Here is a 22,506-nt window from a genome sequence, read left to right as displayed (position 1 = left end):
TTAATTTATTTTTTGAGACTTTTATTTCCTAACGCCACATATATTTCCGAACACCACATTTATTTCTGTGCTGTATTTAGTTCCAATCCAACATGCAAGCGAGAGGGGCGTGGTTATCTTCAGACCAAAGCAGCCGCACAAGATCGAAGGCAGACAGGGACACCTAGATTCGAGAGATGATGGAAGTCATAAGTAGTGAGAGATGGCATGCTGGCCATGCCTTAGTAGATCAAATTGATCAGCATGGCTTGTCAGGGGATATCATTTTGGCACACATTTAAGATTTTGTAGAGGTAGCCTACTTCGGCAGGTAAGTGCTCTACAGAACATATAGGCCTATATGGATCACAAAGTTTTAAATAGTTTGAGACTTATCGAGCACCGTGTTCGTGTGCAAGATGTACAGATAGTATGGGGGGTGATTAGTGCCAGGTAATGTTAGCTAACAAAGCTAGCAACCGTCACTACGCCTAACAAGGGAGACCTGAAGTGAAGCCAGACCATTCAAGACATTACCCATACCTTTGGATTTACTGCTTCAAATTGAAAAGTGAGGCGATCTTTCCATTGAAGTCAAGTTTCTTAAGACTTAAGAAACTTTAAGGCTTGTTAATATTGGCAATGAAAAGTTGCAACTAACCAAGATGTGTCCAGACCAAGACCCATTCAACACGGTACACAATACCCAAACCCAGATATAATAATTTATGTAATTCTTCAATATTAAATCAAACCACTACCACCCGACTCGTTAATGACGAGTCAGTGACAAATTTATTGATGTAGGTAAATGGATTCAGCTATATAATTATATGAAGCTATATGTATATATTTATTGCCATCTTTTTTAATTTCAGGGTTTATTTCATAGCCATATTTATTTGTGTAGGCCTATTTATCTATTTACTTTTGACTAACACGGCATTCCATAGGTTTGAGACTTTGAGACAGAATTTGAGACTGTGATGTGGGACACCTAAACTCCAGAGCGTTTTCTTCCCTGCTATGACAATGTCAAGTCCACAGAACTTGTTTAGCATGGATGTTATGTGACTGAAATCACAAAACGTGATTGGTGTGGTGTCACAGAAAGGCTCAGGGCACTAGTCAATCAGGAAGCTCCAATGAGAAAATGCATGCCCAAAAAATTCCAATGTGTAGGCTACCTGTAGGCCTACTCCATGGTTAGAATTTGCCTACTTTTTTGAGGTCTGTAACAATAATGGTCTGTGTACAAATAAATTATGCACAAATAAAATCACTTTCACAGTAAAACATATTTGCAGAGGTTGATGTGTTTTTCCGCTTAATGTTGTGAATCTCAAAAACGTAAGCTCTTTGTTGGTTGCATTGGATAAAAGCTTGCATAACTGGTTCACAACATCTCGTTCAAATGCAGCTCTTTTTCGTGAGCCGGCTCGTTTGACTCAGCTCATTGAAAAGAGCCGGCTCTTTTGGCTCCCAAACGGCTCTTTAAAAAATTAATGTTTTAACAGTGACTTTGACAGGTATGAAAGCAATTCTAATTAAATTATTCAATGAAATCATACTCTACCTTAACCACAATGTCTTTAAAAATGCAATGATTTGGTGAGTTGGCTCGGCCCTCCCTCATGCAGTATAATTAGTTGACACCGTGTGTATGATTGACAGGAACAGAATGTGAGGCTGATCAGAAGTATGAAGGTGAGGTTACAGCAGAATGTCTCAGCTCAAACTCGTCTGACGTCTGTGGAAGAACTACTCTTATGATTTACAGGTGAGCTAACTCTTGACACAAAAGTTAGTTAATGCCTTGAGGCATTCAAATATTCAAATATTTACATTTGGCCTAAGTATGTTTAGGAGAAATAGCCTATGTAGAAGCCATACAAAAACTGGGGATGCCAATGTGATTTTTAATTATTATTTTTATCGCTGTTACTTTCACTGCAGTTTGTCTTTGGCTTTATTAGTTACCGGACTTGTTAAACCATGGGTGTCCTGCACCGTGGACGGTTGTGGGTGCTCATAGTATTTCTGCTGCGGATCCAAGTCTACTCCGAGCGCTGCATCAGCACAGACAATGGAGCTCAACCTTTCCTCAGCTTCACCGAAACTCCAACTCAGCAAGTAGAGATGTCAGACCAAGGCCTTAGACCCTTGTATAAATTTGCCCATAGTTTCCTGGAGTCTGTACAGTCTAACCCTTTCCCAGAAGGTATGTAACAGTGTTTTGTTAACAATTTATATTATTTTCCCCATCAACAATCTATTAATACTTTAATGCCAATTCGTGTGCTTGTGTATCTGTGGCTCGATTATCTCGAACTGAGCAGGCACAGCAAGTTGAAATGTAGCAGGTGTGTTGCTCTGGACCAAAGGATGTGCGGTGCCGCGAGTTGTTTTGATTGATTTTTGCGTTAACAAAAAATAGGCCTAAATATGTCTGCTGTCATATGCGCGTCACACTAAAGGGTGTAGCCATGGATCTCGGGAATCGAGATCACCAATTAGCCTATACTCCTTAGTCTTTTTTGAAAACGTGAGTTTTTTCTGGCTTTATATCCTGGCTATAGACAGTGCCGCGTGTGGAGTTTTTTGGTTGAGCAGTTCGTGTTCTTCAAAATAAATAGCCTAAATATATACGAGCGTTCGCCATGTTGAGCTACACCAAGTAGTGGAGCTATGTATTTGGTGAGCCACAGTGGGCACTTCATCATTCGCTGTGAACGTGTGCCAACGCAAGAACAGCGCTAGCTGACTGGAATTGCACTATGGGGTCATTGCTGTAAAACATGGTTTAAAAGCGAACAATGACATACTCTTTATTTCAGACATTGTGTCTAAGATCTTGAAGAATGAACAACAGAACATTTCTCAGGTAAAAAAAATTGTTCCCTGTGTTCCTTCTAACTCTTATCAAATACTAATTATTGCCCTTATGCTGATGCTGTTCAACTAAACTGTTGTAATGTAAAGTGCAATACAAATACAATTTATTATTATTATTATTATTAAACAGAATGAACAGACCTGAGTAATCAAGTTTCATTGTTGGACCTTTTCTCTTCCTTTAGATCTTTAACATTTTAAATTGGTGTTTAAAATGTAGGTTCCGTTTTAAATGTTTTTTTAATCATTGTCAGTGGTACATCTACATAATCTTTATAAAATATATATTTTGTATATTTTCCTTGAGTGATGATTTTCCATCTCTGGCTATCACTGGCAATACTCCAGAATAAGTTTTAGCTCCTGAGGCAGAATTGATTGAGCGATTTGCATGTCGCTTTGGCAAGTGTCTGCTGAAGTAATCAAATGTAAATGTAATGATTTGCAATGGAAGTTGTGAACAATCCCTTTTTTTCTTACCTTACAATCCGTCTAATCTGGATACATTTGATTTTAAGTAGCCTAAGTCAAATAATCATTTCATCCAACAGCTGGTGCACTATGAGGCTGGGTACCTGGTGTGTTTGATCCTGGCAGTACTTTACCTGCTGCTCATGCCCATCGCTGGCGCTGTTCTAGCTTGGCGTCATTTCCATGGCAAGAAGGCAGAGACAAACACCCAGTCATCAAAGCTATCGTCCCGCTTTCATCAGGACATCGGTGTGGCTGTTTGCCTAAGTCTCACCACCCTCTTACTCCTGTGAGAAAGCGTTGCACTGTCCGACAGACAGACAGGCACACACAAACACTCGCACAAACACACAAATAGTTATTCTTAGTAGACAAATAGGGTTTACATTTGTATGTATGTGGGTGTTTGTGTTTGTACAGGGTAGCAGTCTTTCTGGCTTTCTCAGTAAACAGTAAAGTGCGTGGGAACATGAGCCCTAGCCTGACCCAGCTGGACACCAATCTGAGGAGTGTGGAGGAATCTCTGAAATCTATTCCTCGGGTTTGGCCCTTTATAACACCCTGTTAGCTACATGTATAGTACATGCTCAATACAAAAAAGAAAACATTAATAAAAATTGAGGTGTTGGCAAATTATTATTCTCTCCTGTTTGTAAATATAATGGCTTTCTTTTTCAGAAAATGCAAGTTGTCATGGAGCAATATTCTATTCCCAAGGCAGAAATCTCAACGGCAATCTACGGTACCCAATTTAAGGCTTGAATTTATAGCTCGAAGTTACTGTGGGTAAAATACTTTTATGCTGAATGAATGCTTTGCTTTCAGGTGCAAATGTCACCATCGGTGCAAACATCGTCTCATCTGTCATTTTTGATGTTAACAAAGCACTCACTCAACTGTCTGTTTCGGTGGGAGGTATGTTCTTTGTCTGTCTTGTCACACAGTGCAGATTGAGGTGCAGACATGAAAAACAAGATATGTGAATAACACAGACTACAATCATTGTTATGTTGACATGCTGGCTTGCTTCATGTTTTCCTTCAGTAACAGGGAGTGGCACTGCTTTGTCATCTGGAAGACTTTGCTTGCTATGATCACACATGTGATCTACATGTTTTGTCCATCTTTAGTCGGTACTGGATGTTCCAACATTCTAATACTGCTGCTACAGTTTCAAATGTATAAAAGCTGGATGTGAATCGGTGAATCTACTTTTCTACAGTACTCACTTTGTCCTTGTTCTCTGCTGCATGACATCCTTTTTACTTATCGTACCCACAGAGGCTATCAGCAGCATTGAGAACCTGCAGACAGTGCGCACCACTAAGCTGAACTTGCAGGCAAGACAAAGAAATATGCAGAGGGACCTCCAGGGACTTCGGGGAAGACTGCAGTCTCTGAAGAGTTGCTCTAGCTGTGATATACCAGACCCCAGCAACCTGGAGACAGATGCTGACTACACGCTGGTAGGCTGCCACTTTGGTCCACAGGTTTAGTTTGTCTGTGGGAAACCAGTCAAATACAATCTATGTTCTTTGTCATGGTAGATCCCGAGAATAGAGGACATACTGTATAAAATGCCCCCCACATCTGACCTTGAAGGCCTGGTCAGAGAGGCAAGTAAAAACAAAGTTTCGAGTTCATGTGATAATTATGACAGGTTCAAAAGGAAGTACTATCCTTCCTCTGTGCTAACAGAACAAATGTTTTCCAGGGCAACTCCAGCTTCAATAGCATTCCCCAGCTCTGCTCAGACCAGATGGCCCCCACTATGACAGGTAAGAGTGGCCCCTATGGCACAGACATACAGTATCTACTTCATGTCTTCATCGTGGCGTTTTAAACACGCTCTGTGAGTCATGCGCCAATAACCTACCTCCATGGTCTGTCTTTTGGCCTCTCACTGTCTGTTTCTTCTGCCTCAGCTCTCCTGTTGGAGCTCAACAGAAACCAGGAGTCTCTGAATAACAGCAGCCGTAGCTTCCCTTCCCTGCAGTCTCTAACAGAAAGAGCTTCTGAGCTGAGGGCTGCTGTGAGACGTTACTCTGGATCTGTGGACTACTATGACTATATCCGGTAACATCTCTGCGTAGAGTAGAGGGTTCATACTATCTTCCAGGACTTTTATCTCTTGACTTGAGATAAATACTGATACCATTAGTGTTTGAAAACACTGTTACCATTGTAGTGTGTGTGTGTGTGTGTCTGTGTGTGTGTGTGTCTGTCTGTGTGTGTATAGAGTATTACTTGGTTTTATTTAGAAGTTGCTTTGGCACATCACCCCAATTTATATTATCTTCAGGATATCTAATAGGAAATATATTTGGATCTCTTCCTATCTCCTGCTATACTGTTTAGGTGGGTTTGTAATAGTAGAGTCATGTGGGTTGTCATTCTGTGGCTCTCCCTGCAGATGGGCAGTGGCAGTAACATTCTGCACTATAATGCTGGTCGTGGTGCTTCTGATGGTGGCTGCTGTTTGTCTGAGCCTGCCTGTGCTCTTCAACCCCACCATCTACGACACCCTCCCCCATGTCTGCCTGGAACACACTGCAATCAGCCTGTTCAGAGCGTAGGCATCACCTACCCACCTCACTACTTCTTCTCTGGTGGCTCTTCCCATCAACATCCTTCACACGGTAACCGATTAAGCTTTCCCGTATTTCTTTCATATATTTCTTTGAATGCTTCCTTCCACTTTCCCACAGTTCTGTGGTGTTGAGCTTGGCATTCTCCTGGCTCTTTGTCATTCTGGTGTTTGTCATGCTGTTCTTTGGGGGTAACATTCATGCCCTGGGCTGTCGGAGCTGGACCAACGGACAGCTGTTTAAGGTGAAGGCCAAATCTGATTGTATGGGCCCACCATGCCCACTGTAACAGCACATTATAGAGCATGTATAGAAAGCGAGGCCATCTGTAATCAAACAAAGTGGTGGAGGCAGTTCTCAGCTATTATGTCCTGTGTCATCTACCAGACAATTAACATTAAACAAAGCACATTAAAGGGGGTTTGCCCAATAACTTTAATTTCATATAGTTCCTAGATCATGAGGATATTTTTAAAGGCTTCAATGACAGCATACTCTCTAATGCTACCCAGATCAACCCAAGCATCAGCAAGATCTACCAGTAAGCTGTCTAATTTCTCTAACAACAATTTACTCATATACTTATGAGATAAGATACAATCGTCCATTGTATCTTTGTAGTGTATCAACACATTGGGCCTTTTTATTCAAATGAAACTCATAGTTTGTTGTTTTACTTCTCCTTGCTTCAGAGGATGTGAGAGGGGGGAGTCATTGTTCCACAGCATGGACATGAATCAGTTATTTGACCTTGAGGACTTCTTGAATTCCACCAAGGTGTCATTTGTCATCTTTAAACCTACAGTTGCATTTGGACATAATCTTATTATTTACTCATTTGTGCTAAATGCCTCTTCCCACATTTGCTGTTGTTTATAGTATTTCACAGGATTCAGGAATGCTGCTCAGAACATGTCCATCAACGTGAATGACTTAAAGCTGATCCCTGACAAAGGGAAGCAAGGCCTAGTGACCTTCAGCAAGATTGGGTTAGAAGGCATCGACTACGACAACCTGCTACTGCTGGTATTAATCTGAAGAACTAAATGTTTCTATGCTCCATCGAGTATGGGCATGACATGTTAAACATCTGTGTACATCTCTATCGATTTTACAGCTGAGCCGACCAGTCGTTAAAAAAGATCTTGCTGCTTTGGCCAACGAACTTGACGAGAAGGCCGGACTTCCTGTATGTATCTGATAATTTTTGATGTTTAAATGAATGCAGTGAACCATGGATTGGCAGTTTCAATGTATCCAAAATGTGTATTGTCAGGCTAACACAAAGATAAAAGAAGATTTAAAATATGAGGCAGCAACGAGCAGAGGTCTGGACGGCACTGTTGGGCAACAGATGACAGATGCAGTGAGTTGTCAAAAAATAAGGAATGGTGAACTTAAGCTAAATTTGCCTTGTTTAAAACACTAATTCTTCTCTCACAGGGAAGCATGAGCACAAGTCTCAACGCCTTGAGGAACATCAGCAAAACCTACATGGTACACTTGAAGTATAGTGGTGTGTGTGTGTGTGTGTGTGTGTGTGTGTGTGTGTGTGTGTGTGTGTGTGTGTGTGTGTGTGTGTGTGTGTGTGTGTGTGTGTGTGTGTGTGTGAGTGAGTGAGTGAGTGAATGAGTGAGTGAGTGAGTGAGTGAGTGAGTGAGTGAGTGAGTGAGAGAGAGAGAGAGAGAGAGAACAACAGAGCTTTTATAATTCTGCATGTAATGTGTCTTCCCCTCACATAAGGTCAATGTGAACAAAACCTTGGAAAGCTTTAGCAAAGCTGAAGTTGCCCTGTATACCAATGTTCCTCTCATCGTATCGAACGTAAGACAGTAATTAACTACTTAACAACACAGCAATTATGAACAAATGTTATTGCTGTATAATGGTAACTTTAAATTATCTCTGAACTGCCACTAGTAGGTTAAGAACACAAAGCCTCAGCATTGGTATAATTCTTATCTGGATAAGGATCACATTTCCATGACAAGAAATAGCTTGCTGTGTCTTTCACTGGCAGATGTCTAAGTGTATCTTGGAGAGAAGTGAACACTACCTGCTTCACTACCTGGGCTGGGCCCGTCAAGTGGTAAGTTCACAGTTAGAACAACAACTGAGCCAGATGGAATACCTCGAATGTCACATGGAATGTACCTGTATACATCTTGCTGGCTAAAAACACATACAGTAATCATAGCTGCTTTTCATCTCGGTTTAGTCTTTGTAACACAACACACACAAGAAGACAAACCCTCATATACAATTGTATAACTTATTTTTGTTCTGGTTATTTTGAACAGTTAGTATGTGTTCTAGTATGACGTGCTCTATCCTATACATAACAAGCAAATGCCAAATCTGTATACATGTCCCTTCCTAGATCTTGAATGAGGTCCTGAGTTGTCATTGGCTTGCTGTGTCATTGGACAACGTGTACATGGCAGTATGTGTGAATGTATTAGATCCATGGGTAAGTTACATGTCTGCAGATCAAGGGACCAGGTTTAAATCCCCATTGTACTTCACTTTGGGTATGCTAAACGCATATGCTAAATGAATTTGTTGTGAATGTCACACTTCAGACATGGGTTTGAAGTTCCCTTTCAACACAACTCTGTCTCGATTTTTTCAGAATGCATTTTGGCTGTGTTTGGGATGGTGCTGTGCTTTTCTGGTCCCTGGAGTGATTTTCAGCCTCTATGTAGTCAGACGATTGAGGCCCACCCTACCATCTTGCACTGGGTAAGTCTACACTATCAGTGAGGTCAGGGTGAAATGACGGACCCTTTCACTTAACTCTGTTAGGATAACAGCAACAATACACTATTGCAATTTATTTTGGCAAGCAACTTCATTTAACTAATTATTTGTTTTTGAGGGTTTCTCTCTGTTTTTGAAATTCAATTTCTGTGTATCGAAATTTACAGTAAGGACACATTCAACTTGCCAGCGAAGAGCACAGAGAAGACTAAATCCAACATTTATTTGACCCTCAAAAAAATCCATGACATGAAAATCTGTGACAAGAAACTCTAAGTCATTTGAAAACACTTAAATTAGTCATTAATTTGTGGAACTTTATGTACATTACATTTAGTCATTTAGCAGACGCTCTTATCCAGAGCGACTTACAGTAAGTACAGGGACATTCTCCCCGAGGCAAGTAGGGTGAAGTGCCTTGCCCAAGGACACAAGGTCATTTGGCACAGCCGAGAATCGAACTGGCAACCTTCTGATTACTAGCCCGCTTCCCTCACCGCTCAGCCACCTGACTCCCCATTGACATGTGCATCTGTCCTGTGAATGTCTAATTAAACTTTTGAGCATTTATGAGTACGTCTATTTTTTGTTTCCAAAATGATTTTCAAAACCATCAGTAATTTTTTCATGCACTTGAGACTTCCTCCTCTAAGTTGAAATGTGTTTGCGTCGAGGCCAGGGTTCGATTATATGGGCGGTGCATATGTTTAAAGATGCTGTAAAGTGGAATTGAAAATTAGTTTGAAGTTCATCACACCACAGAAGAATGTGTTGTTAACTACCCATCCAAATTCGACTGAAATAAACAACGACTAGTATGATAAATTAGGCTTTGAAATTGTGAGAAAATCAGCAGTTTTCTCTGCCTGAGACTGGGGGGGCGTGTCGCCTAAGGAGCTGAAGCTCCGCCCCCTCGAATTTATTGAATTTAGCAACAACAGCAACACATTTAGTCATTTTTTAGCAGACGCTCTTATCCAGAGCGACTTACAGTAAGTACAGGGACATTCCCCTGAGGCAAGTAGGGTGAAGTGCCTTGCCCAAGGACACAACGTCAGTTGGCATGACCGGGAATCGAACTGGCAACCTTCGGATTACTAGCCCGACTCCCTCACCGCTCAGCCAACTGACTCCTTAGCAACACTAGCTAAAGCAATTGCAGATATCAGAACCGACCTACCTGCAGTCTCTGAGTGTTTTATGTGTTAATTCTTTGCATCGTACCAGCTGAGTAACAGAATGCAACCGTCTGTGATCTGACATAGATAGGTCGCTGTAGATCGGTCGCTGTGACGTTCACACTTTAGCCTACACAATAATTAAATCACAGTTAAGTTACAGTGAATCAAAATATCCACAAATAGGAGTGAAATGCTTTATATTTCTGCCGATCAGCTTGCAATTGAGAATATTTTAGAATTAAGCAACTGTGGATTCAGGGAGGATCCAGATGTGTTATAGATGTAAACATTTGATCAGATTATTCTCCAGCCAGGTAACTAGTGCTTTAAATGTACAATCCGGCAAATATACTGACGGCTTTAGGGATCAGATATTTTGCTACATACAGCAATGTAACAGCATCCGTGGATAAACCTGGAAGCTAGGTACTAATTTGTTACATCCAGCAGTGTTGCCGCTCGCATGTGATGCTCCCCTCTGATTTTCCGCCATCTTCAACTTCCCATTGTTCATCAGGGCAGGCAACCGAAACTAGCTAACGTGAATCACATTAGCTTGTCGGTGGCATTGTTGTCACCTTCGGCAGTTTCTTTCGTAGCCCACGTCGAAACAGATTGTTTAACATAGGTACAACGCAATACACACACAGGACTGAAAAATGATGATGGACGATGACCAGCCCAAGACCCTGTAAGTAAAAGCTAGAGCTATCGACATTAGCTAGGTAGCTCGCGTGTGACTGTAGCATTGTACTCTACGTGTAGTATCAGGTCTTGCCATTTGCTAAAGATCGCCTGCTAGTTTTTTCAAAAGTTGTGTGTTCTTTATCTCTGCGGACTCCCATTAATAATGTATTATTAATACTCAATTTATTGTTAATCACAGAAGCGTAGCTAGTTAGCTAACGAGAACTAGCTGAATGGCCGCTAAAGTTTGCAGGCTAGTAAAGCTGTACTGTACACGGACGTTTTGGGTTAAGCCACACGTAGAATATACATTTTAAATCGCCTCCCAGTCATTTGGAATGGATTTTACAGATGGGATTTTCGACAACTAGACCTAGTTAGGCAGTTAGACTAATGCCTTTCATTTCTCATTGCTAGCTTGATTGCACTAACTGGGTTCGGTGAGTTTGTGAAATTGCGAGCAGGCTGGATTCCTATAGCTGTAGTCTGTAGGCCCCGGCCGATGGGTGCATGCATTGCAAGCAGCCACGTCAACGTTCAGCTAGCGATCTCCACAGGACATTGTAGTTGGCAAAATAAGCGCCTATTAATATCTCCATAAGTATAAATAAACGGCTGTCCATGAGTGCGCTATAACAAGTTTCCAGCTAGCTTGATATTTTAGTCACCAAGCAATATGGATTGAAGTACCAATTGCAGAATGCAGTGCATATATGGGGCATAATATTTCGTTAAAAGGTTCAGGAGCCTTCAATTCTCCTCACATGTCTTCCTTTCTGCTCTAGGTATGTTGGGAACCTGTCTAGGGATGTTACTGAGCCTCTGATCCTCCAGGTTTTCACACAAATAGGACCTTGCAAGAGCTGTAAAATGATTGTTGACGTGAGTGTCCCTCTCCACTACATGTGCATTTGTTGTGTGTTTATACGTTTACAATGACTTGACTGTTCATATTTTATCAATACAATTCCCTACGTATTGTAACTGTTTGTCATGTGAGACTTTGTTGACCTGGCCATACTCATATTTACTCATTATATAATGTCTCAACAGACGGCTGGGAACGACCCGTACTGTTTTGTAGAATTCTACGAACACAGGCATGCGGCTGCGTCCCTAGCTGCCATGAATGGACGTAAAATAATGGGTAAGGTAAGCTATCGTATCTAAAGGGTGAGTGGGGACGGGCGGGCTGTGGGTGGTCAATCTGAAATGTCTGACCAGCAGAATGACTGTGACATCATTCTAAGTCAAGTGCAATAAGGTGTGCTGTCCTCTTATATGATGGTTCTTCCTATAGGTAAGTAGTTCCAATGTATGTATTTGCCCAGCTGCTTTATGCGTCATGAGGAATTCAGTGAATGCAATGAGATTAGGGCTACAGGAACAATTATGATACATTGCTTTTATCCTCAGAAGGTAATATAGAGCAGTCTGAGGAGTAATGTTAGTAAACGGATCTTTAAGTCCCATGTTTTCTTGGACTGTCTATACTTATTTTGTCATGTCGCCTACTTGCTAGCAATGTTTTCCAAATTTACTATTTACTAGCAAGTTATTTACTCATACCAGCTCTCTAAGCATGTCACAATGTTCACTGGCCCATTTCTCTAACACCTCACACTCTAAAATGTAGCAAGTGTCATCTGAATCGTATAAACATACTCCATCTGCTTTGCTCTCTCCTCATTCTATCCAGGAGGTGAAGGTCAACTGGGCCACCACACCAACCAGTCAGAAAAAAGACACAAGCAGTAAGAATCGCATATATGGCGGAGGGGGTGTAAAGGTTTCACTGATGGTGGCCTGTTTCACATGTTTAGTCATTGTCGTGTCTCTCCTTCCTCCAGATCATTTCCATGTGTTTGTCGGTGACCTTAGCCCGGAAATCACCACAGACGACGTGAAAGCAGCATTTGGCCCATTTGGAAGGATATCGTAAGTATACCTCCACTGACGTATCCTTGTTAAGGATCATGTGTTCTGAAATCCTTGGGGCTGTGTTGCAGACTGTCTGAGTGAATGCTGTATTTCCCCTCAGGGATGCTAGAGTGGTCAAAGACATGGCCACCGGGAAGTCTAAAGGCTATGGATTTGTGTCCTTCTTCAACAAGTGGGTAAGTACTGCCCTTATGTCGACCGCACATCTCAATAGTCCTTTTTTTAAATGTGTGTTGTGCTCCTTGTGATGATGGAGGATTATAGACAAGCGTGTGTCGTGATGATAGACAAGTGTGTGCGATTCTGCCCGCAGGATGCTGAGAACGCGATTCAGCAGATGGGAGGCCAGTGGCTGGGGGGGCGACAGATCAGGACAAACTGGGCCACCAGAAAACCCCCTGCTCCCAAAGCCACTTACGAAAGTGAGCACGCCTCATTCCTCTAATATGATAATGGTGGGTGGGTATAGCTCGGTGGTAGAGCCATTCGCCTGCAGATCTACATATCCTGGGTTTGAGGCCTCCTCCGTATGTCGCTGTGGATACAATGGCTAATTGAATACACTATAACAGTGAAGCGTTGATTGAGCGGACGCTTTTATCCAAGGCTGCTTACGTTGGAGGGATTCAAACCTGCGACCTCATGATCGGCAGTCAAATGCTCTACAGTTGAGCTATAACTACCACCAGATGCTGCCCATCCATCAACAGATTGCAGAGCTGCAGGTTGATGGAGGGTGAGATGGATGGATTGATAGACTGATTTCCCTTATGTTTCTCCTTCTACCTAGACAACACGAAACACCTGTCCTTTGATGAAGTGGTGAACCAATCCAGTCCCAGTAACTGTACAGTGTACTGTGGCGGGGTCAGCTCTGGTCTGACTGGTCAGTAGTCCTACATCCTGAGACCTGGTACAGGTCTTGCTATGTGGATCGGAACAGCTCGACACGGCAGGTCCTTGTCACAACCTATCCCCCCCCTGCTTTCTCTTGCAGAGCAACTGATGAGACAGACCTTCTCTCCGTTCGGACAGATCATGGAAGTGCGTGTTTTCCCAGACAAGGGCTACTCGTTTGTGAGGTACGTTTTGTTGACACGCAAGGAGCACCCTCTGTAGTGTGGGTGCATGCTTGCCTGTTTACCGCCCTAACCCTTCTCTCCCTTCTGTCCAGGTTCAACTCTCACGAAGGAGCAGCCCACGCCATCGTGTCTGTGAACGGGACCTCGATAGAGGGCCACATGGTCAAGTGCTACTGGGGCAAGGAGACCCCAGACATGATAAACCCCATGCAGCCACAGGTGCAGGTACCCCAGGTATGGAGCCCACCCGGACCCCTCACCCCCCACGCAGGGAGGCTGTTGAAATGTGAGCCACGTTCCCAGCTGTCCTGACGCTCCCCTCTCCTCTCCCCTGCAGCAGAACAAAGTGGGTTTCGCGGCCGCCCAGCCCTACGGCCAGTGGGGCCAGTGGTACGGCAACGCCCAGCAGATCGGCCAGTACGTGCCCAATGGCTGGCAGGTGCCCACCTACGGCGTGTACGGCCAGGCGTGGAACCAGCAGGGTTTTAAGTAAGTATCCAGGTGTGCCAGCCCCCCTGTCCCCCCCCAGCCCCCTCCTGCTCCATCGTCCAGGGCTGCAGCCAAGGGCCTCCACCATAGGGGGCTCTCCGCACAGACTGCCCCTAGCAACCTGCAGCTCTGGCCTGGGAGAGGAGCACAAGACACCCCTCTATCCTTCCAAATGGGAAGAAAAAGGCAAAACCTACAGAATTCATTTCGCTGGCCAATGGCATTTTTCTGGTGTCGTTTTCCCTCGACGGGTGTCCTCATAGGGAACACTCCCAGCCCTGGTCTTTCGGACTCACAGCTGAATGTGCTACCTGACCCTCTGAATCACTGGCTACCACTGGCGGTGATAGTGTGCCGTCCCCAACCGTTTATTTAATACCTGCATTGCATTGTTTTTGTCATTTCTATGAGGTATTTAATTTTAATATTTGTTTGCCATGGGGACTTGAGATGCTGTGAGAATTTTTAAGCCTATACTTTGATATATCACCTGTTAATTGTATAAACTTTTTTTAATCTGGGATAAAATTTGGTATGGGTGGTCATTTGCATTTGGAGGTTATGCAGTGTGACAGCCTCTTCCTGTACAGTGTTCACACAGCAGATAAGCTCCCACAGTATCTGTCCACATACTCGCCTTGGCAAATCAAATGACCACGGGTAAATGTTAGTAAATGTAGTGGTAAATGTATCCAGTGTTGAGTTAGCGGCTTTCTTTTGTTGCTCAGGCTGAAGGTTCGTGATTCCTTCATCGTTTTTTTAAAATGTACTTTAATTTATGAAAACAAATTCTTCCATTTAGGCAGTACTGTTTCTGCTTGCCAACTCACTTTCTAAGATGAGGTTGTATTTGACAATCCCAACTGTCCGCCCTTGCTCTCACTCTTATCCATAGCCGCGGGAACATATTTTATCGGGGGGGGGGGGGGGGGGGGGGGCTTAATGTTGCGGGACGGACTGGGAGTAAAAATAGGCCCTGGACTTTGATCTAGACCAGCCCACCAGAACCGGCCCCCATATACGCCACTACAGCTGCCCTGCTAATGCATGCACATTCAGTGTTTGATATGACGGTAGTTCGGGAGTACGATACGCAATGCGAGCGCGCGTAGTTTTTGGCCTTTTTGAGCGCAAAATAGTTTTTTGAGCCTTATGTCAAATAAACATAGCTGTTTTTCAATTGGTAAAACCTTGTCTAGTGAAGGTGGAGTCTTTTTGTCTCATTTTTCAGCCCCACCCTTACGTTTCTTAACCTGGTTTTCCATTATTCGTTATTCTTCTCCCGGTGCTCCCGATGGCCAGTCCGCTACTGCGGGGCTGTGCCGCGGTGGTGGATTTTCAAGTCATATAATTTTTAATTCTCGTGCTGTCGGGGTGTTGGGCAGCACCCCTAGTTCCCGCGGCCATGCTCTTATCTTTCTTCCTCTCCGTTTTCTCGGCAAGCCTAATTCAGTGCTCATACCCCCCCTCATCACTTCACGTCCTCCCCTTGTTTCTCCACCTGATTTCAGCGTGTGCCATGTCTGTCCCCTGCCCCCTCCCCTCCTCTAACCCGCCGGCATGTTGTGTCTCTCCCCTTGTTTGCAGCCACTTACCAGCCAGTGCAGGCTGGACGGGGGTCAGTGCCATCAGTAACGGCGGGGTTATGGAGCCCACACAGGGACTGAATGGGAGCATGCTAGCAAACCAGCCCGGCATGGGAGCCACAGGATACCCCACACACTGATAGAGGGGGGGTAGCCTGGTCCAGCCTCCTGGCTGCTGCCTCACACAGACGTGTCGGATGCCCTCTCCATTCGTGGCAAACTTGAGACTCATTGGTACGTGGAATGAGGAGGCGAAATGGACTTCTGAAGCAGAGGACTAGAATAGGGGGGGAGAGGTGTGTTAAAGGGAGTTAGGGAGGTTGTGCTCACACAGGTATTACGCTCTTGTGGTAGACAGACTACATGGAAAGAGAGCTAGACCGTTTTAAGTTAAAGTGTAAATGAATATTAAACTGTAAAGTAGATACTTTTGGGGATTTGAGCCTTTTGTTTACAATGACTCAACTGCTATCATTTTCATTTATATATTGCCAATTGTCAATGCTGTTTTTCTTTTCTTTCTTTTTTTTTTTTTTTTTTTTTTTTTTACACAAGAAAATTATTTCAGTTTGAAGCAATGAATTATGTGCAGTCATCAATCTTAACAGGTATTTGGTTTTTGTCCCTACCCTCTTCCAGTTTAGAATTCAAACCAGTTGCAGGGATTGATGCCACTGCTTTCCCCTCTAAGGGCAGATCGATATTGCACAGTTTTTCTCTTGTAATTTTACAAATTTGAGGGGTCTTTTTGCATTCCACTGTTTTCCTGTCATATCACATTTTTCTCCCCTTGTGTAAATAACCATTTCAAAATGTATAAAGCAAAATGTCAACTGTGGAGGCTTGCTTTCTTTTTTTAGTTATGTTTTGTTTTGATAGATGAGTAGCACCTTGTGAGTAGCGAATCAGCCCTGTCAAATGTTTCTCCATGATGGCACTGGCACAATGCCGTGTTTGTGATACTTCCATGCAGGGAATAGATGGCATTGCTCCACAGTGTAAAAAAAAAAAAAAAAAAAAGTTGTACAATTAAGTAATACTGTGCATAAAATGGCATTTCTCATGTTTTTTTTAAACAAATATGAAAAACAAGACTTGATCAGAAATTCGCACTATCGTCCTTTTATGCCAGGGAAGTGGAGGCTTATTGCGTTGCCTTATAGAGCTAATTTGTTCAAACTGAAATGACAAGATAAAGAGTAGGCAGTGCCTACATGGTAGACTTATGGTTTTAAGAGGTGTGACCCCTGGAGTTTGATCATGTTTCTGCTACTATAATCAATGTCTTCTTGCTTTGTCCAATAAAATTGCTGAAGCGCTTGAACTGACTCTGTTTTGACCAGAAACATCCTGTTTGAAGTGGTATTTACATGTTTAAAGGAAGTATGCCCTGTGTACACATTTGCACTATAGTTCAGATTTTCTTTGGAATTGAATTTTGGAATCAAAAACATATCTTGAAAACTCGAATCATTGTGTTACACAAAAGGATTGTGACCATCCAATGACTATAAACAACTTACAAAATGACTACAGCAATGTGAAGAAAGTCGAGTACAGATCCCACTACCATGAGTATTAATAGACTCTGTCATCTACCTATAATTATCCTAACCACTGTGTCTACCGTGGATGGTGACTATGCTGGGTTTGCCCCTGTGACTCCCATGTCAATTTTCAGGGAAGCACGCTCCTTATATTCCTCTGGAAGGCCAGCCACTGGACAAAAGTTCCCACCAAGCAATGTGATTGGGAGGCATTCCACTACTGACTGAATATATTTGGCACTCGTTCTGACTCACAGTGGTATTAATATTCTCTCGCTCACTCTCTCTTTCTCTATATATATATATATAATTATGCCCTTATGTACAAAGTGAAGTCTACAGATTCTTTTTAATGCCATCTGCAAGCTAGGTGTAATCACCCAACAGCAGTGCCCAAACTCCCTAATGCTCTTGTGGCTGAATGGGCACTAAATCCCACAGACACACTCTAAAATCTCGTGGACAGCCTTCCCAGAAGGATGGAAGCATATTAAACCTTATAAAACCTAGTTTTGGAATGAGCTGATAAGAAACTCATATAGGTGGGATGATCAGGTGTCCCAATACTTTTGTCCATATAGTGTTTTATTTGTAGATTTTTGTACAGAAGGTGACAACTATGCGTCACCCTGGGACTTCAATTACCAGGTAAGTATTCTTTTTGGCTTTTATTAATGTCAATACAGGTGACCATAAGTATGAGAGGACGTGTAGGACATACTTACATTGTTTACTCCTATTGTTTACTCTCTTAACTACTATTGAAATTCTGATGCATACATACATTCAGGAGCGTTGCTAGACATAAAGCTCACAGGCCCTTACTCATATCCCATTTTTTCTTCCAAGCTTCTTGCATACAAGAAGTGTGCAACACAATGCACTATAAAAACTTTCCTTGCTTAACCCACTATATCTACAGTTCAGGGACGTAAGTTGGATATCAGCTTTGGCAGGTACATCAATAGACTTGTGTTGTTATTACTTGTGTTGAAATAAGAAGGTCGGTAGGCCTATTATTTAGTAACTTCACTTAAGAAAACATTGTTTTCTTAGTCTACTTCAATTCTCACTTGCGTGCCAACACCTGGACTTCTATTAGCTATTATAGCAAGCACAGAAGAGATTTTACAAGCGTTGATTGGGATACTGCGTTTCTTTTTTCTGTGATTATCAATCTAAATGAATGTACTGACTAATAATAAGTTAAATTAAAGTAAATTGTTAACTCAAACCTTTTTAAATTTTAATGGGGGATTTATTTAGATTTGTTTTAAAGGGTCTAGTGACGCCCCTGCATTCTCTACATTCTACATTCTCTGTAAACTTGTGCACGCTCATATGTGAACACTTACACATACTCATATGAAATCACTTCCACATATATGAGACACACTCATACTTACATTTACCAGTCTCATACACATACATCTGAAAAAGATTGCATATATATTGTTGAAAAACATCCATCCATCCATCATCTTCCGCTTATCCGGGGGTCGGGTAGCGGGGGCAGCAACCTAAGCAGGGAGGCCCAGACTTTACTCTCCCCGGCCACTTCCACCAGCTCTTCCTGGGGGACCCCGAGGCGTTCCCAGGCCAGCCGAGAGACATAGTTCCTCCAGCGTGTCCTGGGTCTTCCCCGGGGCCTCTTCCCAGTGTTGAAAAACATATACATTCATAATTGAATATGTTGCATATGATAACAAATTAAAAAACGTTTACTGGCAAAAGTAGCTGCATGCAACAGGCAGGCGGCTCCCCCAGCTAATGACATTGACATGCAAAACTATTGTCTTCGCTATGAAACAACTCCAACTTACAGTACATGTAAAAAATTAACCAAGACAAAGGTAAGTGGGTAACTACACAGTCCTAATGTGAGGAACCAACATGAAGTTCTCTATCGTGGAGCTCTGCCCCATAGAAGAGCTCTGCTCCTAGTGGTTTACCCCTCTGTGTGCATGCAGCCAATATCTGCTCTAACGGGAATAAGAGACGTCCTCCACAACTGAGCTGTCTCCATTGGAGACCTCAGAAGGGCACCTCTTCTCAGAAAAACTCATCAGTTTTCACAGTTCCCCATTGGCGGCATCCTGCAATGGGCCCTGAGGAGGGCTTAATGTGATGGTGGCAAGATAGACATCTCAACAAGGAAGCAACTGGCAGGTGCTTTCAGTCAGACATCAGTACAACAACTTGTAGCTTCTCAGTTATTTTCAGATTTTGACCCATGCTGAAGTTTTTGGGAGAATGGGCAGGGGGCTGCCACCCTCCTACATATGGCACCTGGAGTGGAAACATTTAAGCATCAGTTGATTGGCTCCGTACATGCAGAGTGGTAAACAAATAGGAGCAGAGCTCCTCTCTGGGGTTTTGCTCCACTCACAGAGTTATCTCTCTGTTATGACGATGAATGACTAAGCCCTTTGACTATGCAACATATATCTATATCTACATCTCATCTATCTATCTATCTATCTATCTATCTATCTATCTATCTATACATACATACATACATACATACATACATACATACATACATACATACATACATACATACATACATACATACATACATACATACATACATACATACATAGATGATCACATGGCGATTTCTTACACCGGTCTTGCACAGTTACAGACATCCTAAAAATCTTCTAGACAGACATTCAAATATTGAACTGTATGTCTATGTCCAGGAGGGGCCCTAGTCAGATGTCCTGATACTAAACCTGATTTGCACGTCGTGCAGACATACAGATGGTCCTCTGAATACCGTGGGCCCATTTTCTTATCTTAGCTTGTGTTTGAGTGGGGCCACAGAATCTAGTGAAGAATCTATCTGAAGAACCATATTCATATAATCAGTTTTAGCATTTAGTGATTTGTTTGGGCAAGAAGTGGTTATCTGTGAAGCTTCAGGGCTCTGACAATTCCATTTTTAAGGTTACCAGACAGTGGTCTAATAAATAAATAAAAACTATGAGATCTGTCATTTGCAGTTCCCTGTGTGAGACCTGATCTGCAAATGATTAATTAGATCTTAATGTATGTGCGTGAAGATGGGTGGGTTTGGAGAACACTGATCCAGATATCTTCACCTGGGGTGGAAAAGGGGTGGCAGGGGATGGGTGTAGGATAACATGGAGGCGTGGACGGGTGGTGTGACCCGATGCCACCATAAATTACCATAACATTGTAGTTTAAATAATGCCAACAATAATAATATTAATATTATTGAATGAAATGTATTTTAATGTAAAATACTCTATAATTTAGCATGGGGAGATTGGGGCACGTGTTTTTTGGATTCTTTCATGGATCCGCCAGTGTACCTGTGGACAGATTCAGTGGATCTGTTGGTTCCCCCACATCAATGTTGAAGTCTACCAGTACATATGTCACTCAGTCAGGGTTAAATCATCCAATTCCGGTAGGATTGAGTGGTGGGTGAGGCTTAATAAATATTCGATTTTTATCATTACTAATAGTTAGAGGTCAAAATGTTTTTGAATAGACAAACAGACTAACAAACACAAGGGAAGACACTGGGGACTATGGGTGACAAAAAGTATGCATGAAATGTGTTTAACTAGGTTTATCTTTGAATGCAGGAATTTATGTGTGTTTGTGTGTGCGTATAGTGTATCACTTGGTTATATTTCTGTCTGTCTGTTGGTTGTCTGTATGTTTATCTTACGGCGCTGGGAAACGGGCACTGCATGAAGTTTTATTTATTATTTTTTTCACTGAATGAAGTTGAAATTCTCCAGGTGTATTCTTGTGACGTCTCTGCAAATGGTGGTATCGTGACATTGGCACGAGCCGGCTGATGCCCTGACAACGGTGGAAGAAGAGGGACCGTGGTTGGAGCAGAGTTAACTGCATTATCAGTTCTGGTTTTAAGTGGTCCATAAAGTCCTATTGTTGTTTGTGTCTGATTCCAAATCAATACGTCACTGTTACCCCAACACTGACGCTGTCCTCACCGCTTCTTACGAGGACGACACCGATGCCTCGCTTCGAGATTTGAGCCGTGACCGTGAGCTGGGAAAATATGACCATCAATTGTTATGGTGACATCAGCATGAGCTCTGCAGGCAGGCAGCATTGTTGGAGAGGTGTTCCTGTATGACCAGAGAGAGAGAGGGAGGGAGAGAGAGAGAGAGGCTGGAGAGGAGGCGTTATTTCAACTGGAATTGCGAGGGTGTTTTTTTAGACCAGCCAGTCCCCGTCTTGATCTACCTTACCAGCGAACATCAGTGGTAGAGTACTGCAGAACGCGCCTTCATCACTTGCAACGGCATCAGAAGGAAAACAGCTCAGAATCTTCCTGAAGCCTACTGTATGTTCGCTCTCTTGCCGCGCCGTAGGCAGAGATCCTAGTGGAAATGCGGCAGCTCTGAATTCCAGCATAAGCAGCAAAGACGTAGCGGGTGAAACCTGTAATTTAGACAGGAAATTGGAGATAAATTACAGCCCAAGAACAGCTCTCAGCGGCGGCCAGGGATTTACGAACGGGATCCGTTTTTAAGAGCTTGTTTATATATTTTCAGTAAAAATGGGGTAAGTGCAGTATTTTTTTAAATATTTGATTATGGCATTTTCGTTATTCCTGCTGTTAGAATACCAACAGCCTGAATGCTGCACGTCTGACTTCAGGTTGGGCAACTATCAGAATCAGACAGGAGATAGAGACAATGTACGACTGCTCATAATGTTCACGTATGATGGATTGTTAGTGTGTGTGTGTTTGTGTGGGTGTGTGTGTGTGTGAGCGAGAAAGAGACAAGGTACACTGTCTGTCTTGATCCTGCATGTGGGCCTGTGCTGTACATTATTATATTGTCATCACGCACGCGCACAGTTAAACACACACACATACTGTGACACACACACTGAACATTCTATACTGTAGGAGAACGTCCACCTATCAAACTGTAGAACATCCTTCTCTTACACTGTAGAACATCCACATCTCACACTGTGGTACAGTCATCTCTCACGATGTCGAACATACACCTCCCACATTGTAGGACATCCACCTCTCATACTGAAGTGTGGAACACCCACCTGTCATTATGCAGAACATCCACCTCTCATACTTTCTCACCCACGCCTCATGTTCTTCCACTCACACCCACGATCTTCCTCTCTTTCTCCATCAATCTATCTTCTCTCCCCTTGTCTCTCTATCTTTTTTCTCTCCATCCGCTATCAAGCCCTCAGTCCCACTCTTCTCATCTCTCTCTCTTTCTCCATCAATCTCTTCCTCAGACCCCCCCTCCCTCCCC

The 22,506-nt window shown here is 42.8% G+C and overlaps 2 protein-coding genes across 7 annotated transcripts; both read left to right on the top strand.

Annotated features, from left to right (window-relative positions):
- Positions 1 to 1,693: 1,693 nt before the first annotated feature.
- LOC136932824 (prominin-2-like) lies at positions 1,694 to 9,082 on the top strand. Of its 5 annotated transcripts, none has more exons than XM_067228105.1 (24): positions 1,694 to 1,759; positions 1,956 to 2,200; positions 2,817 to 2,863; positions 3,426 to 3,634; positions 3,766 to 3,886; positions 4,024 to 4,087; positions 4,171 to 4,260; positions 4,627 to 4,811; positions 4,893 to 4,961; positions 5,060 to 5,123; positions 5,271 to 5,421; positions 5,759 to 5,917; positions 6,054 to 6,177; positions 6,383 to 6,474; positions 6,626 to 6,710; positions 6,813 to 6,959; positions 7,051 to 7,122; positions 7,210 to 7,299; positions 7,377 to 7,430; positions 7,677 to 7,757; positions 7,954 to 8,022; positions 8,314 to 8,403; positions 8,566 to 8,675; positions 8,861 to 9,082. In XM_067228105.1, exons 2-24 carry the CDS (start codon positions 1,975 to 1,977, stop codon positions 8,967 to 8,969), a joined length of 2,508 nt encoding a protein of 835 aa, XP_067084206.1. In that variant the 5' UTR covers positions 1,694 to 1,759; positions 1,956 to 1,974; the 3' UTR covers positions 8,970 to 9,082. The 5 variants fall into 5 exon arrangements, 4 of the variants coding, with proteins under 4 accessions (XP_067084206.1, XP_067084208.1, XP_067084209.1 ...); XM_067228106.1 differs by having other exon boundaries at positions 1,716 to 1,759; positions 1,936 to 2,200; XM_067228107.1 differs by lacking the exon at positions 8,314 to 8,403.
- Positions 9,083 to 10,412: 1,330 nt separating this feature from the next.
- LOC136932848 (cytotoxic granule associated RNA binding protein TIA1-like) lies at positions 10,413 to 16,979 on the top strand. Of its 2 annotated transcripts, XM_067228142.1 has the most exons (12): positions 10,413 to 10,565; positions 11,347 to 11,443; positions 11,615 to 11,713; positions 12,261 to 12,315; positions 12,412 to 12,499; positions 12,603 to 12,678; positions 12,816 to 12,924; positions 13,293 to 13,388; positions 13,500 to 13,584; positions 13,677 to 13,818; positions 13,922 to 14,073; positions 15,661 to 16,979. In XM_067228142.1, exons 1-12 carry the CDS (start codon positions 10,534 to 10,536, stop codon positions 15,797 to 15,799), a joined length of 1,170 nt encoding a protein of 389 aa, XP_067084243.1. In that variant the 5' UTR covers positions 10,413 to 10,533; the 3' UTR covers positions 15,800 to 16,979. The 2 variants fall into 2 exon arrangements, with proteins under 2 accessions (XP_067084243.1, XP_067084242.1); XM_067228141.1 differs by having other exon boundaries at positions 12,261 to 12,499.
- The last annotated feature ends 5,527 nt before the right edge of the window (positions 16,980 to 22,506 follow it).

This window comes from Osmerus mordax, chromosome 24 (genome assembly GCF_038355195.1).
Source record: "Osmerus mordax isolate fOsmMor3 chromosome 24, fOsmMor3.pri, whole genome shotgun sequence".
Classification (NCBI taxonomy): Eukaryota; Metazoa; Chordata; class Actinopteri; order Osmeriformes; family Osmeridae; genus Osmerus; species Osmerus mordax.
This window is presented reverse-complemented; position numbering and strand designations above follow the sequence as displayed.

Bases quoted from the DNA above. Each gene is read 5' to 3' on its own strand.
- LOC136932824 (XM_067228105.1), top strand. From the start codon at position 1,975: ATGGGTGTCCTGCACCGTGGACGGTTGTGGGTGCTCATAGTATTTCTG. The intron at 7,300-7,376 runs GTGAGTTGTCAA...CTTCTCTCACAG, and splicing joins GGCAACAGATGACAGATGCA to GGAAGCATGAGCACAAGTCT. The intron at 7,431-7,676 runs GTACACTTGAAG...CCCTCACATAAG, and splicing joins ACATCAGCAAAACCTACATG to GTCAATGTGAACAAAACCTT.
- LOC136932848 (XM_067228141.1), top strand. From the start codon at position 10,534: ATGATGATGGACGATGACCAGCCCAAGACCCT. The intron at 12,925-13,292 runs GTGAGCACGCCT...CCTTCTACCTAG, and splicing joins TCCCAAAGCCACTTACGAAA to ACAACACGAAACACCTGTCC. The intron at 13,585-13,676 runs GTACGTTTTGTT...CCTTCTGTCCAG, and splicing joins AAGGGCTACTCGTTTGTGAG to GTTCAACTCTCACGAAGGAG.